We start from the raw sequence: 18,191 nt of genomic DNA on the forward strand, positions 1-18,191 counted from the left end.
AACTCCATAATCTCAGTAGCTTAACACAAGAAAAGTTCGTTTTTCTCTCAATTAAAAAAAAAAAAATCACGTGGTACCATTTCAATATAAAAATCCAGAAGACTCAGGATTGGTAAATCTAAAACAAAGTACTAATTAAATTGCCAATTAAAAGTCCACTGTTAAGACACTGGCTACATAGATACATATATATTTGACCATCTATGTTACCACCACCACCATTCTTCCTGTTGCTCACACCCTACATCCAACAGTCAGCAAATCCTATCAGATAACGCTACTTTCACTGCCTCTACTGCTCACCACTAAACAAAGCCTAGTGATACATGGTACCTGGTATTATATGGTGGAGCAGAGGCAGCTAAATTACCAAGTTAGAAACATCCTGATGGTACTCTGAGGAGCCCCGAGACAGAAGTCCACTCCAAATAAATACCTGCTTAACTAACTGGCCCCCAAAATTCTGCCACCCACTTAACGGACATTGCTAAAAACCAAAGTGAGGAAAGCTCATCAGCTAGTATAATATGCAAAATAAACCATAAACTGGGGAGATTTTTTCTTTCTAAAAGGTTTACATATACTATCTAAAGTATCTGGCCTGTTTAATGTTTAATCAGGTATCAAAAACAGACAAAATACTATGCATCCCTAATGCATTTAAAATATTCACAAGAGTCCTATAGCTGAGTTTACAAAACCAACAACAGATTCATATTTCTAGAAATTCACCTTGTTGGTGATTAAATTTGTATATGAGATTAATAGATTAATAAATAAATTATTATTAATAAATTATTTATATAATTAATATAATAAATTAATAATAATAAATAATAAATTTTGTATATGAGGAACTAAATACAGTCTCTCATTATGGATGGCTTAAAAAATCATGTTCTTAATATATCTGACATCGACATAATCAAATAGCTTAGTTAAAAATCTTCAAATTATATGTTAGTTCGAAGAACTAGAATTCAAGTCCTTTGAAAGTGGTAATCATTAGTATTTCAGTACTTACATATAGCTCAGTCACAAGTGTCAAATAGCTTTAAAAAGGTGGTTCCCAGAAGGTATACAACATATCGTTTCTGTGGGAAATGAATTCTATGAATTTGTACTGCAACAAATCTTCCTCCCACTCCCACTAAATTCACCCAATTTAAAGCCCCAGAGAAATCAGAAGCACTGTAAATGGAAGCCTGGTTTACCCAAACTGCCTCTACCTCTTACCTCCTTGCAACCACAGTAAACAAAACCAGCATACAAGAGCTTAAAAATAAGTTCCTCTAGAACTCCAAAGGGACATCCTCTGCTTAGCTGTTTCCACTCACGGGCCATTTGCAAATCAGGTATACATACAACAGAGAATGCCAAAATACAGGACTGCTATGGTTCATACAAACAAGCAAAGCAATGCGCTTTGAGGTCTTAAGATATTAGGTTCCCATATCTTCCCGAAAATTTATCAAAATAAACAAATAGCACACACTAACATGACACGCATTAGAACACTATTAAGGCTATGTTATCCATTCATCTACAGCCTTTAAATGACAAACCATCTAAACACATACACTTCTTTTTATAGTTCACTTCTTTTTAGTTTGTAAGTATAAAGCTAAGATGGCCAGGTGCCTAAATGCCTTTCTTCATCTTATTACATATAACCGTTATATACAATGTGAATTAATGGTTTAAGCACTGAGGCTTCAAAGTCAGACCAACCTGGGTTCAAATTCCAATTCTATTACTTAAGGAGTTCTATCATCAAGCCTCAGTTTCCTTATCTATAAAACAGAGCTAATAAAACCTACAACATAAGGTGTCTATGAGGAATAAATGTGATAAAACATAAAGTACTTAGTAGAATGCCTAATATACATGGCAACCACTTAGTAAATGGAAGTTTAAAATTTGAGCACCAACTATGACAGTTAAATAAAAGCATTTGAGACCATGAAATCACTGTTTGTTATGTAGAAGTGAGAAACGTAAAGTTCTAGAAAAATCCTATTTTAAAAAGACTGATGCATGATGAAACAAAACATAGGAGTTAAATAAAACAAATTTAGTCAACACTCATTCAAAACATAACTTTTCATCAATCTTCACACTCAATTTAATAATAACCTCTGTTCGAAGAGTTTTAAAAATATGAACTATATTGCTACGTGACATGAAACCCCCTTAAACATATGCACTAAAATTTTAAGGACCAGTCTTATAAAACAAAAATTATTTATGTGTATGGATTATAAGCCCCTTAAGTCAACAGTTCTGAGATACTTAAGTAAGTTTTAAAAATGACCTGCCTTAGTAAGGTAACAGGGAATTACAAAAATGAGGCAGATATAAACCTCAAATTATATTATTCAAGCTATTTCCACTGCTAATGAAATTAAGACTTCCATCTGAACTGTAGGCAATTTGGTTATGGAATGTTATATTCTCAGAAAAAAACCTATACAACTGGTTCTATTCCTATTTCTTTAATTCTAACAGAATCGCAGAGCAGAGGAGCAATTTGAAAGCAGAACAAACCTCCTTAGCTGAGCAGGAGAACTAGAAGATGTAAGTAGTGAAATTGACTGCTTTAGTTTAACAGTACAAAGCACCCAGACAAAGGAAATCTACCCAGAACCAAAGGATACATTCAACAGGCATTCTGACCTCAGAATGAAAAACGAGGAGCCAAGGCAAGCCCCAGAATAGTTTGCCCTCAAAACTGAATTCACGGTGAGTCAGGTCCATCTTAGTTATTTTTTGTGTATGAGAATAGAGAATAAGAAAGAAGCAATAATGGAAAAGATGCCTAATCAGATTTAGAGATCCTTACTTTTTAAGTTTTCTCTAGGATAGTCTATTCCACTGAATAACACTAAATTCAACTATTTTGATATTTACATCTCTAGCAAATAAACCTAAACTACATCAAAGTCTGAAACTACTCAAGTAAAAGTGGCCTTCTTGACAGGTACCTTCACATCCCAGGGGCAATTACCTAAATTACAGAATAATTATTTCACACTACAGGCCAATTTCAGGATCTGAAAATCTTAAGTCATGAAGTAATGACAAATGTCATATCAGAACATAATTCACAATTATCTATATTTACTATCAACATGAACTGATGCACTTTCCAGTTCCTACACCAAGTACTAAACCAATTATCAATACCATTCAAAGTTAAACAAAACTACAAAAGAGTTCAATACCACATCTGAGGTTTTTAGTGATGGCACTGTAAAGTTTTGCATAAATATGGCAACTGCCCTATTTCCTAACTGGAAAACACCTTCCCCTCCACAGCCCATTATGAATCTATAATCTTTTTACATAGTGCTATATTAAATAGAGAATCATCAGAGCAACATTCTCTGAAATAATAGGTTAAAAAAAAAGAAGCTATCATCTTGTCTTAAAACTGTTACCAACTCTTTAAGAAAAATGTCCCTGTGAACCTTTTCTTAAAACAGCTACACATTCCCTTACCTCCCCTTCAGAGCTGACCATTCCCACCCTATGCTCCCACAGCATTCAGTACATCCCTCTTGTTTAACACCAGTCACATAATATTACGGATTTTTACTTACATATCTGTATCCCCCACTAGACCTGAGCTTCATAAGAGCAAAGGAATCATCATCACCTTCATACTTGGCATACAGTCAGCAAATGCCAGGTCAATAAAATTCTAATTAAATAAATAAATGAAGCCCAAGAAAATATGCTTTTGTGGGAAAGGGTATATTTGCTGTGGGTTTATTGATAGATGGAAAACTGAATTTAAAATATCCATGTGGAGATTATCTGTGATTAAGTCAAATCGTATCTGACCATCAAGCTAGAATCTTAAGACCATACACACTCTTGCAGAGTTTAGCCAGAATTCTGTTAACAGCAGTAGACATGTGACCTATTTTAGAGATCCTAAAAGGACAACTTCAAATCTCCCTCCATCAGCTCCTACTTTCCTAGAAGTCACTGCCCACAGGGACCAAGGCCCTCCACCCACCCTTCGCCCATCGGACCCTATTAGAGCAGTATTGACCAGAGCATCAACTTTTCTACTCCTTATTGGAGAACACCTGCTTCTACAAGGCACTGGAACCGTACTCTGCTTCCAAATCATCCACCTCCACCAGGCAGATGTACAAAGAATCAGACATAAGAAATAATCTCTGTTAAACACCAAATAGCACTTAAGACACCTAAACACAGAATTAGTGTTACGCAGTCTTTGTGGGCGTGCATAAGAACCCAAACTTCCTTCATAATACGTTAATATAATATTGCCTATATTACAAAATGTTCTCTGTTCTGAATAACCATCTTATAAAGTTAACTTTCAGTACTCCAATTCCTATACTGAAGACTACCTATGGGGTATCATGAAACAGTCAACAACTAAAACACTTTGAATCAGTTCTCTTGTGATAAGTTAGAATGTAAGCCTGGCAAATCTAATAACCACAGGAAGTTTTCAGTGAAGTTCTAAGACTACATCACCCCCAGTTCTACCAACTCTCATTAACCTAGAAATAAACTTCAGTATACAATTCACTTGGAGGGGTGCCTAGGTGGCTCAGTGGGTTAAGCATCTGCCTTCAGCTTGGGTCATGATCCCAGGGTCCTGGGATCCAGCCCCACGTTGGGCTCCCTGCTCAGTGGGGAGTTTGCTTCTCCCTCTCCCTCTGTAGCACCCTCTGCTTGTGTGTGCTCTGTTAAATAAATGAATAAAAACTAAAAAAAATAAATAAATACAATTCACTTGGAGATGACTTGCTGGAAGACTTGCCACAGTTAAACCTGGAAGTCTGTGTATGAGCAGCAGGTGGGTTAGGGAGATAGGGTGTAGAAAAGTTTGTAACTGATCTGTCCTCAAGCAGCCAACTGATCCATATGGGTACTAGAGATTAGTACTAGGAGGGCAGAACTCCTGCCAAAAGCTGGCTTCCTCTGGGTGCAGGTAAGGTAAATGGGTTTCACACCACTCTTCTCTTAGATACTTTTTGAAAAAGAGAAAGTTTTAGAAAAGTGGTAACTCTTGGTCTATCATAATGCAAACCAAGTCCCTTTTGGTTAATCATACAATATAAAGATCTCACATAAGCACATACTTGACCATACATCTAAATGTATACATATAAACGTATATATATTCATATATATACTTATATGTGTGTATATATATATATGTATACTTATATATATATAGACACACACTTAGATATATGCTCAAGTATATACTTATATACTTAGGAATGGTATTCTGGCTATGGTATGAACAGTACCATGAAGTTTATGACTTCCAATTCTGACTATTCTGAAAAGCTATTTTCCACTTTGAAAATGCGTAAAATAAATCGTATGCAATAGGAAATCCTCTGTAAAGCATAAAAATTTTAAACAAATCTGTTACCCCCTGTGTAAATCTTAACTTTCAAACAAAAGATCTGAAAAAAAAATAAGAGTTCCACCTAGTTTGTTCCAAGTACTTAAATACCTTAGAGTTTTTATTTCCTCTACTAAAAATATTTGTATCAAAAGTACTGACAAACAAATAAGGCCAACTAAGAGTTGTTTTTCTAAACCTCCTGTTTTTGCAATAACTGCCCTATTTCTGTGGTTCTTCTAGAAGTCTCAACACCTAACTAAAGCAATAAAAGCTTTAATATAGGTTGCAGTGTTTATCTTTTTTTTTTTTAAGGATTCATCTGTCTCTCCCATATTAGGGTAATGACTTAAGTCCAATGAAAATGGTCCTTCTTTATGCCTGTCAATTCTTATGTCCCTTGATTTTTGTACACAGTACTCTTACTAATTAACTGAACCTCATGAGGAAGATATTAATGATGGTTGAGACACTCAAGAGACACACACACCTTGGAACTCAAAATACTTCGCATCTAGCAAGAGACCTATTTGACTCAAGAGGGGAGGGGATGATCAGAGAGACGGGAGTGCATGGCACGAAAAGTTGCTGGCCAGAGCAGCTGCGCCCAGCTTTCAGACACTTACTGGTTTGCTAGGGTACACGTTAGATAGATGCGTTTTCAGTTTCGCCACGGTCCAGTTCAAGAAGCAGCTAATAGTCTGGTCACTGTATTTCTGATTCGGTGCTTTAATGATGAGGGTCACAGGAATCTCCATCCCATTTTGGTCCATGGTGCCCCCAAGCTGAACGGAGTCAAGAGGAGCAGCCCAAATGAGCAGAGGTGGTAACTGCCGGCGCGACTGGTACAGGGACGGCAGCAAGTAGGTTCTTAATATTCCGTGTCCAAGTCAGTCACAAGTGCATCGGGCGATACAAAGGCCATTGCCGGTACCAAGGATGATGGACAGTGGCGGCGGCGGGGTCCGGGGACCCGGCCGTGGGTGCAGCTTTCCCCGCCAGGTCCGGGCTCCGCCTGGCTCCGGACTGCGGAGAGAAGCCGGGAGGAAGAGAGAGAAAGCAATGATAAGGGAGGGAGTCACCGCCCCGCCCCTGCCGCGACCCCCAAGCTGAAACGCAACAAGGCCCCTACGCGACGGCCCTGCCAAGCGGGCCGGAGAAGCGGCCGAGCCGCTCAGGGCGACCCGCCGGGGCAGGGGTACCTGAAAGAAGGCCTCGGGGCCCGCCACCGCCGCCCTCCGCGCCCGGGCAGGGCCGCCGGCCGCACAGTCCTGCCGGGCGTCCTCCGCGGCGGCCGCTCCCTTCCTGCTGCTCGGCTGCGGCGGCGGCCACGGCCCGGCCCCGGGTCTCGCGAGGCGGCGCGCTGGCCTCCAGAGAAGTTGGCCAAAGGGCGCGGCCCGCTCTCCGCCTGACCCCCTTGGGCAGGACACGGCAGCGCGGCGCAGGGCCGGGCGCGGCCGAGGCGGCGGCAGGTGGCAGGAGGGCGGGGACTAGAAGCCGAGGCGCCGGGCGCGAGCGCGCTGGTTTTGTTGTTGTTATGAGGGAGGTCTGGGTCCCCTTTAAGCCGGAAGGCGCAGGACGGAAGTGCGTCACGCGCGGCCCGCCCCGGCGCCCGGCTCTGGCGGTCCAGCCGGAGCCGCCAGCAGCGTCCCGACCGCAGGAGGGACCGCCGGCTGAGTTCCGGGTCGCCCCGAAGCCGCTGGGCTGTGCTGGAGCCCACCTGGCCTGACCGCTCGCTCGGCCCCGTCCCCCAGCCGCGCTCAGGCCTCACCACTAGCTGAGCTGGCGCTAGCACATCCTCTTTTGGCCACACCCTGAAGATCTGAGAAGTGTTCTTCCACCCTAAGAGTTTCTCTGCAAAAGTTAGTGTCCTTCCAGACGCTGAATCAAACTTCCGCCCCAAATGTCTTGTGTCGACTGTCTACAGAGCACGGTACCAGCAGCTTTGGCGGAGGGGAGACCGTGGGGTACACTGCGTAAGGAGCAAAGCCTTTCAGTGAAACCTGAAGTCAGCCTCTATTCTCCGTGTGACCCTGGCTATCCTTTCTGAGCCACAGTTTAGTTTTCCAAACGGTAATGGCTATCTAACTACGTGTTGAGGACCAAATGAGACGTATGTAAGCCATCCGGTACAGTTCAGGCATATGACAGTCTCTGAAATGTTGATTTCCATCTCTTAACCCTTAGTCTTCACAGAAGTTGGCAAGTATTCACTGAGTCCCTACTCTGTGTTTAGTTCAGTGGGAGATGAAGAAGGATGGCAGTGTTATTTTTCTGTTTTACAGCTTAGGCATAGAACTCAAAGGTTATGTCCACTGCCCAAAACTGACTTATTCTCCTTTTTCTGCACGGGTTTGGGGGTCAGTATAGCAAGTTAAAGTTAGACGTGCATTCTCACGGGCTTCCACTTACAGAAGAAGGCAAGCAGATAATATGGAGAGCTAGTACTTTTCCCTTTCACCTTCAGAAGGGCTAGTGAAGGTTAGCTACCATTGAGTTAGTGACCAAGGAGAAAGAAATTCTTCCTCTGTATAGCTAAGGCAGCAGGATCCCTTACACCCTCACTTTCATCTCCTTCTTTGTGGTAGGACATCTGCCATATCTGAGCCATACCCTCTAAATGCTCTTCAGAAATAAGAATGAGGCCCCCTTTATTATTTGTCTTGTACTGAGGACAGCTTGCTACGACTCAGGTTTTCTGTAGCAGACTCTGGTTCTCTTTCTACCTAGCATTTAGTCATCCTAATGGAACTTTAACTTAATTCTAGCTAAAACTACTTTTTCAGACTCCTATACATCTAGGGGTAGACGTTTGACTCAGTTCCAGCCAGTAAGACAAAAGTTGAAGTTAATACTGGCCCTTTCAAGAAAGCTTTTAGATGGACATGATCTGCAGGCCAGAGCTCATCCTGTCCTACACCTGTTTTTCTTGCTTGAGGACTATGATGCCAGAGGTGCAGCAGCCATAGTTCAGTGCTGAAGCAACAAACAGAACAGGGGCCTTCGTTCCAAGGATGGCAGAGGAGAACAATTGAAAGAGGCTAGATCCTTTATGGCATCATTGTGCAACCATGTAAGTCCTAAGCTGTCTGCCCTAAGACTTTTTTTTTTTTTTTGTCCATTTCCTCTTTGAGCCAGGAAGTTTCTACAGCCACAACCACCTAACCCTATAACTCTTGTCACTTATGCTTATGACTCAGACTGGTGTGGTCATCTCACTTGGCACTGTGAAATGTACATTTTTAGTGAGATATACATTAATAATTACTAATATTAAGGCAGAATGTGCATTTCACTGTGCGTTTCACTATTTAAAGCAGAGGTTCACTAGTATGGACAAAAACATTTAAAAAGGTAATGAACTTTCAAGAGATTGAAATACATGGGTATAAAGATGATACAGACAACAATGATTTTTTTTTAAATTTCACAGCCACCTGATTGAAGTGCCTACAAATGCTTTTGATGTTTTTGAATTTGGCATAATAAATGATACTGGAATGTGATCCCATTTTTCTTAAGTATATGTGTGTATAGAACAACGTATGAAAGGGTAGTCCCCAAAATATGGATAGTGTTTACCGTGGAATTTGGGGTAGAAAAAATTGTTAGCATTGAGGAAACGCAAGATTGCAGCTATTTAAAGGCTGCTATGAGCATTGAGCTGCCTATTTAGACCATTGTACATGTTACCGATAAGTGGAAATGTGGAAGAACAGTTGCACATCTCAGTTACCATTCATTGCTTAAAGACAGCCTCCAATGAGAATACTTAAGGGTGTGATGCTAATAGATAATAAAGGATTTGTGGTGGTTAAGACTAAATCTACTTGAACAATATTAACTATTCAGCACGCATAATCCTAGTAGCTAATTCAGTAGTTCAGGGTGACTTCTGCCCGTGAAGTAGCTTTGTTAACAGAGTAAAACAAAACTAAAAGAAAATTATTTGTAAATCATATAAGTTGATTGCCAGTATTTGTGGGACGTTTTCCAATTTTTTCATCTTTGGGTTGGAAAGGAGGATAGCTAGAAAAGCATATATTGACTTGTTCTGAGAGATTCCAGTTTCTTCTAAAAATCTAAAGAAGATAAAGTGCTTGTTACTGAACTTTTCTTAACTGAAATTTAGAATATCTTCCAGGAAGGTAAAATACTTACGATGTCGAATAATATAGTTTGTAGTGTTTTGGTATTTTGTTGTTTTTTTTAAATAATCTTGAGAGGAAAGACTTTAGTCAAGTGATGATCTTGCAATTGCAAATTTCAAACATGATGTTGGCCATCTGGTTTCTGATTCCTTCTATTTGTACTTACACCAAACTTGTCTTTTTTTTTTTTTTTTAAGATGCCATGCCACAAAGTATCTAATCAAATCTTAATCAAGTTCATTGTTTCAAAACAATGAAATCCTACACTTGAAGCCTAGGAAAATTAGCTCATTTCAACACTACACTTTCAAAATCTTAATGGGTCCCAGATGTTTGATTATAAACCATATTGTGGAAATGGAAGGAAGAAAACCACACATGCATTAAGTGCCAAATGGGTGATTTAAGGGATGTGTCATCTAATGAGTTCTCAGAACAGCCCTGAGAGGTAGTGAGGACAGCGAAGCGCAGAAATACTAAATGTCTTGCCCAAAGTCACACAGCTAGTTCTGACTCCTCTATAATGGAGGCTCTTCCCACTACACTGAACTTTCTTATTTAAAGGTATTCACACATACCAAAACACATTCAGGAGGAGAAGGCTTTCAGGAACATCATCTTAGAGGTTCTCTAGATCAGTTTTCCAATTACTGCCAGAATCACCATATCTCTGAAGGGCAGTCAGCCAACTTTGGCTTGAACCCTTCCAAGGAGAAGGAACACTCTTGTTTTCACTACAGCATGACCTGTTGTGAAACACCCTTGGTGATTATAAGCGAATTAAAATCTGCTTCCTAGTATTTGTTATTAGGCAAATTTTCTCCTCTTGATGACTCTAAAATATGTTTACTCTTATACTACATGCCAGCCCTTCAAATGAATAAATGCTCTCTGTGATTTCTCCAGACTAAAAAGGCCCAGATCCTTCAGTCATCCTTAAGAATAGTTTCCAGATCACCCAGAATACTGACTAACCTTTGGACACAGTAGTTTGTATATCCCTCATCGATTATGGTGACTGCAATAAGCATTAGACACATGATTTCCCTAGAATAGTCTTCATAAGGACATATCTGTATTTTTATTAATTTGTGTATTAGTAGAAATCTTCATAAGTTGGATTTCTGCTTTTCAGAAACTATCTAGTCAATACTTAGAGTGACCATTTGGCTAAGACTGAAGTCTCTCTCTGATAATTCAGTCTAGTGACTTACTCATGACAGTCCTTGGAGAAAATTGTAGCCAAATAACATCTCACTGACTTCTTTAGGTGACCAGAGAAGCAGGGAGGGGCAAATCCCTTATACTTTTCACTCTTTAGAGAATTTTGACCTAAATGTATGGATTGTCTATTGCTGCAAAATAATATACTCCAAACTGTGGGTCAGAATTTTGAGAAGTCTAGCTAGTGATTTTGGTTTGAGTCTCTCATGAAATTGTAGCCAAGATTTTAGCTGGCATTCAGTTATCTGAAGGCCATGTTGGGACTGACCGGAGGTCCTTCTTCCGAAGTGGCTCACTTGTAAAGCTGACAAGCTGGTCTGGTTATTAGTGTGAAATCTCACTTCCTCCCCATGTAGGTCTCTTCATGGCACTGCTTGAGTGTCCTTACAACATGGCAGCAGGATTCCCCCAGAATGAGAGGTCCAAGAGACAAAGACAAAAGCAGGAATGCCTTTCAACTCAGAAATCACACCATATCACTTCCATGGTGCTGTATTGGTCACAGAAACCAGCCCTGAGTCAATGTGGGAGGAGAGTACTTACAAGCATGAATACCAGGAGGTAAGGACAATTGGTCTCATATTAGAAACCAGCTACCATAATGTACCTTATCAAAGCATAACAGATCGTAATAGACACTCCATTCCTTCTATATACAACCATCCAAGTCCAAATCCCAATCATAGTCTTGCAGTTATTTCACAACTGCTTGTCTTTCCTCTGATATTCTTTCTCTCTCTCCGCAGAGATCCTTCATCAATCCCCCCCCCAAATTAGAACCATCCTTAGCACTATTGGCTCTTTCTCAAATGTTTATAAATGTTTATTTTTGTTACCAAAAGCAAATATAGTTGAATTTGGGGATATTACATTTGCTATTCTACATTCAAATAAAGTTAAGAATAATCACTAAATTGAACCTGGGGAATGGTCATTAGGCCTTACCCATGGCCTAATCTTTTAATCTGGGTTCAGAGATATACCTTGAATCATCTGCAGAACTGTGCACTTAGGTACATGTGTGCATTTATCCAGAGGGAGAGTCCATGGTTTTTATCAGCTCCTCCAAGGGGCCATTTGTAATGCCTTCCAGAGCCCCCAGTAAAATCCAGTCCTCATTGTAAGGTTTTTCCAGTTAAAGGAAATGGGTTTTTGAACCAATTACCAAATTTTTGCCTCAAAAGTCCAAAAATACTCTTCACTGCCTGCTTCATGATAATAGCGATAAATCCTGTAAATATTTCTCCTTCTCTAGCTGTCATGAAACTAAGCTTTGTCAGTAGAGGGCACTGGAGGGACACTGGAGGAAGAAGAGCCATCTACCTGTGTACTGTCATATGTTCCTTTAGGTAGGCTCTTGCAGCATACACGGCTTCTGCGGCTCCGGGTTCCCGCAGCACCTGGAGGCCCACGCTGTGTAGCACTCCCCATGAGCAACTTCTCTAGGTGCCTTCTCAGGCAACTTTGCAGGCAACCCTCATGAACAGCTTCCCAAGTGGCTTCACGGTGGAGCACCACCAATACATCACCCTCCAGAAACAGCTGCCCGTCACACCCCTTAGGCAGCCTTGCACCTTCAGCAAACCCCTCTGAACTCAAATGAGCCATAGTCACTGGACTTCTTTAACAAGGGTCAGTCTCAGGCCTAAGAGCAGTCAGATGAGCCCTATATCTGATTTTCCTATATTCTTTAGAATTCTCTTTGCTCCTACTAACCCTCTTTTTATCATTCCAATTCCCTGTTATAAGGAATAATTCTTTATATTTAACCTTCCATGTTCAAAATATGTTTGATTTCTCTCTTGATTGGACCCTGATATACAGAATTGGCATCAGTAGTGGTCCCAGGAGATAAACGTACAAAGAATTTAAGAATTGCTTTGGTCATGGTCTATGGCTGAGCTCCTCCCTGTAGGAAAAGAGATAAGGGCATTACAATTAAACTATCACTTGTGGTTGATTGTGGTGACATACCAGCTGTAGCAAGGGATTGCTCAAGTGTTGCTGCACTTGACCATATGGCAGTTAAGATGCCCATCAGGACGGTGATATGGGACAGATTCTTCTGAGTGCACTTTAGCACTTATCAAAAGAAAATGACAAGCTCATCTTTGAACTCTCAGTTCCAGTCACACTATAAGACCAGAATGCTTCCATGATAGCTGTAGAAGAATCTTTTAGTTCTTGCAGACACAGGGATGATATTGATGAAAATCAAGCACAAAATTTTAAGAGTTACTAAATTATAGCAATAATTGAATTCACAGTCCCATCAAATTTTTCACTTAAAAGTTAGGGTATTGAATGGGAAAGAGTGGGATCCTGAAGTTGGAATGGGGACATCTGCTTAGACCCAGATGAAACTGATAGTCTTGAAACTACACATCACTCTAAGGTTCCTCAGTGAAAGTAGCCTGCCCTCAGGAGACTAGCCTTATTCCTTAAAAACTCTGTGATAACCTCCTCTGGGGCAGAGTCCTTAAAAAAAGAGGATGTTTATTCTCCTCAAGACCCACCATAACCATCCCCTGTTGCCTAGTGTATGCCCTAGACCTACAACTAGGGTTAAATCTCAACATGTTTCATGGGGACAGGTACACACCATGGCGCAGGAAGAAATCGCTTACATACCAAAATAATGGCATGCCTTTGGTAGCCTCTATCAGCAGAAATTGGGAACATGTATGGCAGTATATTCTAAGAGTGTTAGACTGAGAAGGATGAAATATAACACTAGATTGGGACAAATTATTGACTATGAGTGTACTTAACTAGAGATTCCAGAGTTAATGGGCTAGTTCATAAAACTAGAGGTGGCTCTCACAATTTATTGATTGACTGAAACTTGGACTCAACCATGACCTACATTTAATACAGCTGAAATACCAGAGCTTTCCTGGCATGACATAGATAAAGGAACCCAAGGACCTAAGGAGATAGGAATGTTAAACTCTATCATGTGTTACCTACACACCCACCTACCCCCTCCAACGTTCCATGAGAAGACCCAGAAAGCACTCACTTCACTAAGGTATTGAGAAACACATTAGTGAGGGGAGCGCCCACATGCTTGTAAAGCTCTGTGGTTGCTCTCATCTGTAGACCAAGTATGGCTGAAAGGGATGATGCCACTGAGATGAGCTCCCTAGTTACAGTGCCAGATGGGAGACAGCACCCTGAAAGCATGGGAATGTTTTCTAGGACACAGTATGTTTTGAATCAGAGGCCATTATATGCAGAGAGACATGTGGATTCTTAGCTCAACTGCAAAGATACTTAATGTCCACCTTTTACATAATAATTGTGCTAGTCCCTATTAAAGAGGACAAGAAGAATAGCCAGACGTACTCGCCTTCAAGGAGTTTGCAGTTTAGTAGGAAAAAATAAGAAGCACGTAAGTGACTATAAGACACAATACGTAAGGGGGTACCCCAGGCCCTTCTGCACCCCAGCCAGTTCATGCCTCAGCCAAAAGTGGAAGAGGAAAGGGAGGGAACATATGTGATCTGTTATATCAAAGTGGGCTGGGGGCAATTTGCAAAAGGCAAACAGTAATTTGACATGATTATTCCTTTCCTTGGCCTTTCCCAACTTTTCCTCACATTTCCCCAGATTATATGTTCATTAAAACCCCATCCACTGCCTTTCCCCAGGCCCAACTGAGACTTTTCATTTCAGCCACTAGGGAGCTAAGAAGATGGACCCCACACTACCAGGCATGCATGCCTACCTCCCCCTTACTAATGCCTGTTTTTCACTGTGCCATTCTTAAGGACAACCTCAACCCCTTTCTCCACACTCTCTACCATCCCTCCTATTTCAATTCCAGTAAGTACGGCAATTTCATTCTGTTGGTAGTGGCCTCCTAGTTAATTGTGTTAAGATTCTGAGGCCAGATCTAGGATCAGCAGAATAATTGATCAGTTTGACTGAAGAGAGTAAAGGAAAGAGAGAATGGCAGCTAAGTCAAGTATTTCAAACACTGCACACTAGAAACCCATTTCATTCATTCATTCATTCTATGCATTTTCATACTCCAAAGATTTTGTATTTCTTATCTTGAAAAGTAGTTCCAAAAACATGTATAACAGTTTTTAAATAGCTATAAAAGTGGTTAGGGGAGGGGTGCTTGGGTAGCTCAGTCAGTTAAGCATCTGCCTCTTGATTTTGGCTCAGGTGCTGATCTCAGGCTCAGCAGGGAGTCTGCTTGTCTACCTCTCCCTCTGCCCCTCCCCTGGCTCACACCCACACACACTCTCTCTCTCTCTCTCTAAAATAAATAAATCTTAAAAAAAAAAAAAGTGGTGGGGGAAAGGACATAGTTCTTGAGAAAAATCTTGGCTGAGTTCATATTTTTTACCCTTCTTAGCTTATTTATGTATTTCTCTTCATGACTCCCTATGGTTTGTCAACTAGGTGGAGTCTTTGAAACAGCAAGCTAGCTTTAACTAAGAAAATTTGTTAAATTCCAGGCTTTAGAGAGTAATAGGACAGCTTCTTGAGTATAGTCTATGTAACACTCATTCTTAAAGAATGCAGGATTTTATCTCCCTGAAGGGATTTATATTTCACAACTTTGATGTTTCCCAGGGCAAAATGCTCAGTTCTGTTGCAAGAGTTCGTAACTAAAATCACTTAAGAATGAAAATAAAGCAACTTACCATTACCAGAATGCCTCTTACAAATGTGGAGTGTGCTAGGTGCTTTTTTACAGTGATCTCTTTGAATCCCCTCAAGATAAATCCTGAGACCCTATTTTCAAACTTTCCCCATTCTTAGATGCTTTCTTTGTGCTTCCATGTGAAATCTATCACATTTACCATGTGACAATTATCTCTTGATAAGTGTGTCTCTTTCCCTAGACTGCAAGCTCCCTGAGGCTAGATATTATGCTGTAATCATTTTTTATCACTATACCCAGCACAATTCCTATTGCATAATAACAATAAATATTATCAACTAAATGATAGCACTCATTTTACAGAGAAGGGAAAAGATCTGTAGAGAAGCTAAGTAATTTGCCCAAAGTCACTCAGTTAATAATTGATAGAGCCGTTGATACGAAAGTCCATTAATTTTATGGCATTTCCTATTTGTTCCTATTTAATACCACTTCTAGCTTCTGATTCTGTAGGATTTTTGTGTAACTATCCACGTGCTCTTTCATGTGTGTGATAATAGTAGAGTGTCTGGTAGAATTACAGGATAGATATCTGGGTCAGTAAGGAGATACACTATGAGATTAGCAGAAAGACTACAGAATTGTCACAGACACAAAGTTTGAAGTGATGCGGGGACATGACTCTTCATACATCTGCTGAGAATCTGTGGTAGCTAAAAGCAGCATCCCTGATTAACTATAAACTTGTTTGTTATCTACCCAGGAAAAACAGAGAAAACAACCACAGGAATTTCAGCATTATACCTAATTCTTATCTCTTATACACTTCCTTCTGTCATTTAATGATTGGCCAGACCCCAGGCGTTTTTCTGATAACTCCCCTGCCAAACTCAATATTTTAATCTGTTATTTGTTATTTTACATGTAACTGGAATCTCCTATAATTATTATATGCTTGTAGCCTTTTTATTTTGTGTCTATGAAAGCCATTCCTTGGTTAACACAACAATCTTCTATTTACTCTTACTCCAAAGTACAGCTTATAGAGTAACGCTTCAGGAAGGGAAAAGTTTGAGGCACTCCCTATAAACCACCCACGTTTGTGAGGATGCCAAGGAATTAATGAAATAAATAAACTTAAAGAAGGAAGAGCGTGTTCTGCATAGTTTGGTACTTTTTCTCAGATTCATGTGAGACGTGATCTTTGCTCCCCACCAGTTTGTATTGGTTCTCCAGTTTTTTTCAAAATTCCTTTAGAAGCCTCCATTTGGATACATGGTTTCATCTTGACTTCTTATTAACAGAAACCATTTTTAGATTGCTATTTTATAGAAATATCATAGAAAAAAACAGCTATGATTTTTTTATTAAAAACTTATTTTTTTAACTTTATAAGAAATTTTAGTCTGATTTTTGTAATCTCACTGTTAGCAACTATCATTATTTGTTATAATGTCATCCAATTTTCATTATGTATATATGCATATTTATAATTAATTTGTGCATATGTATAATTTTATAAGGTTGTAAAAATAGTATATATACACTATTTTAGAAATGCCTTTTTTCACTTAAAAGTGTTTTGTAAATTCTTTTTATTTCTATTTGATTACTTTTTTATTTTACAAAATCATATTATCGGTGCTGGAGTTTCAAAATATAATACTGTATTAACATGCCATAGTTTTATTTAGTTGTTTGTCAAGTGATAGGTGAGTTCGTAATTTTTCATTGTTAAAAATAATACTCCTATAAATATCTTGGTATGCTTAGCCCTTATTGTTGAAACATATTGCTAGGAAAATGATTACTAAGTCAAAGGAACTGAACATTTTGTCACTCTTAATATTCATTGGCCATTATATTTTTAAATCAATTGAAGTAAAGTTTGAAACGAAAGTAAGAATTTGGCATTATTTTATTGCTAACTTGCTTTAGTTCAGCTGTAGATACAAAATGTGTAGTCATCAACATTTTGAAACTTTCTGAAAATATGCCATTTTGTCTATTTTCTTGCAAGTGATACTAGCTAACTCAAAAAGGCGTGGCTGAAATCAGTTCTCTTTCCCATTCTTTGCTTACCCAATGATATATGGGTATCATTCCTTAGTGGGCATTCTCACAGTAGAAAAGATGGCCTACATCTTTAAGACTTATGACTTCCATATATCAGATCTCATTGAAAGATTCTGATTATCCTTGCTTGGCTCTGATGCCTACCCTGGACCAATCATTATGCCCATGAAGATGTAGTACTCTTATTGGTCCATCTTGGTCACATGTTGATGGAGGGGGGTGAGGCACCAGGCACTTTGACTGACAGCCCTCCTTAGAGTCATGGTTTTGGAGAGGGGCTATTGGTAGACAAAAACAACATATCCATTGTATACATGACCTATATTGTGTTTAAACTTCTTTAAATTTATAATGTAAATTTAAACTTGACCCTATTTAAGATTATAAAGTAAGAAATTTTACTTTCTCTCTTATCTCCCCTTTACTGCATCCTTCTTTCTCCTTTCTCTCAGACCTACCCTCCACTGTCCAGTGACCTAATGTTCTTTCTAACTGTTTCCTATCAAAACCTAGTTTCAGTTAGCAGAGTTGAAAACAAACAAAATTCAAATTAAGACCCAGGATTCAAATTCCTATCTTCTTTAAAGTTGGTTTGTTTTTAATTGAGGACAATCAGAAAGGAGTAAGAAAGGCAGAATTTTCGGGAGAGTAGGGACATCTGAGCACCTTCAGATACTCCCCTTATACTAGGAATTCATTTTCCCCCTTTATTTTT

General features: G+C 39.6%; 1 protein-coding gene and 1 long non-coding RNA gene across 6 annotated transcripts in view; one reads left to right on the top strand and one right to left on the bottom strand.

Annotated features, from left to right (window-relative positions):
• The window catches only part of HERPUD2 (HERPUD family member 2), a 29,035-nt gene extending 22,113 nt beyond the window's left edge, over nt 1–6,922 (bottom strand). Inside the window, exons 1-2 of the mRNA XM_026509173.4 lie at nt 6,607–6,922; nt 6,031–6,430 (exon numbers count right to left, since the gene is read on the bottom strand). Coding sequence (XP_026364958.1) covers nt 6,031–6,177 — 147 coding nt within the window. The 5' untranslated portion in view covers nt 6,178–6,430; nt 6,607–6,922. The remainder of the gene's footprint in view (nt 1–6,030; nt 6,431–6,606) is intronic.
• Nucleotides 6,923–6,990: 68 nt separating this feature from the next.
• LOC123001538 (uncharacterized) overlaps nt 6,991–18,191 on the top strand; it is a 33,609-nt gene continuing 22,408 nt past the window's right edge. Inside the window, exons 1-3 of one of the 5 annotated variants that reach the window (XR_006410528.3) lie at nt 6,991–7,266; nt 8,343–8,477; nt 11,136–11,340. This is a non-coding gene — a long non-coding RNA (uncharacterized LOC123001538). Of the gene's footprint in view, nt 8,478–11,135; nt 11,341–18,191 lie in introns of all 5 variants that reach the window. The other 4 variants (XR_006410526.3, XR_008956447.1, XR_007188110.2 and 1 more) reach the window with 4 other exon arrangements.

This window comes from Ursus arctos, unplaced genomic scaffold (assembly GCF_023065955.2).
Source record: "Ursus arctos isolate Adak ecotype North America unplaced genomic scaffold, UrsArc2.0 scaffold_3, whole genome shotgun sequence".
NCBI lineage: Eukaryota > Metazoa > Chordata > Mammalia > Carnivora > Ursidae > Ursus > Ursus arctos.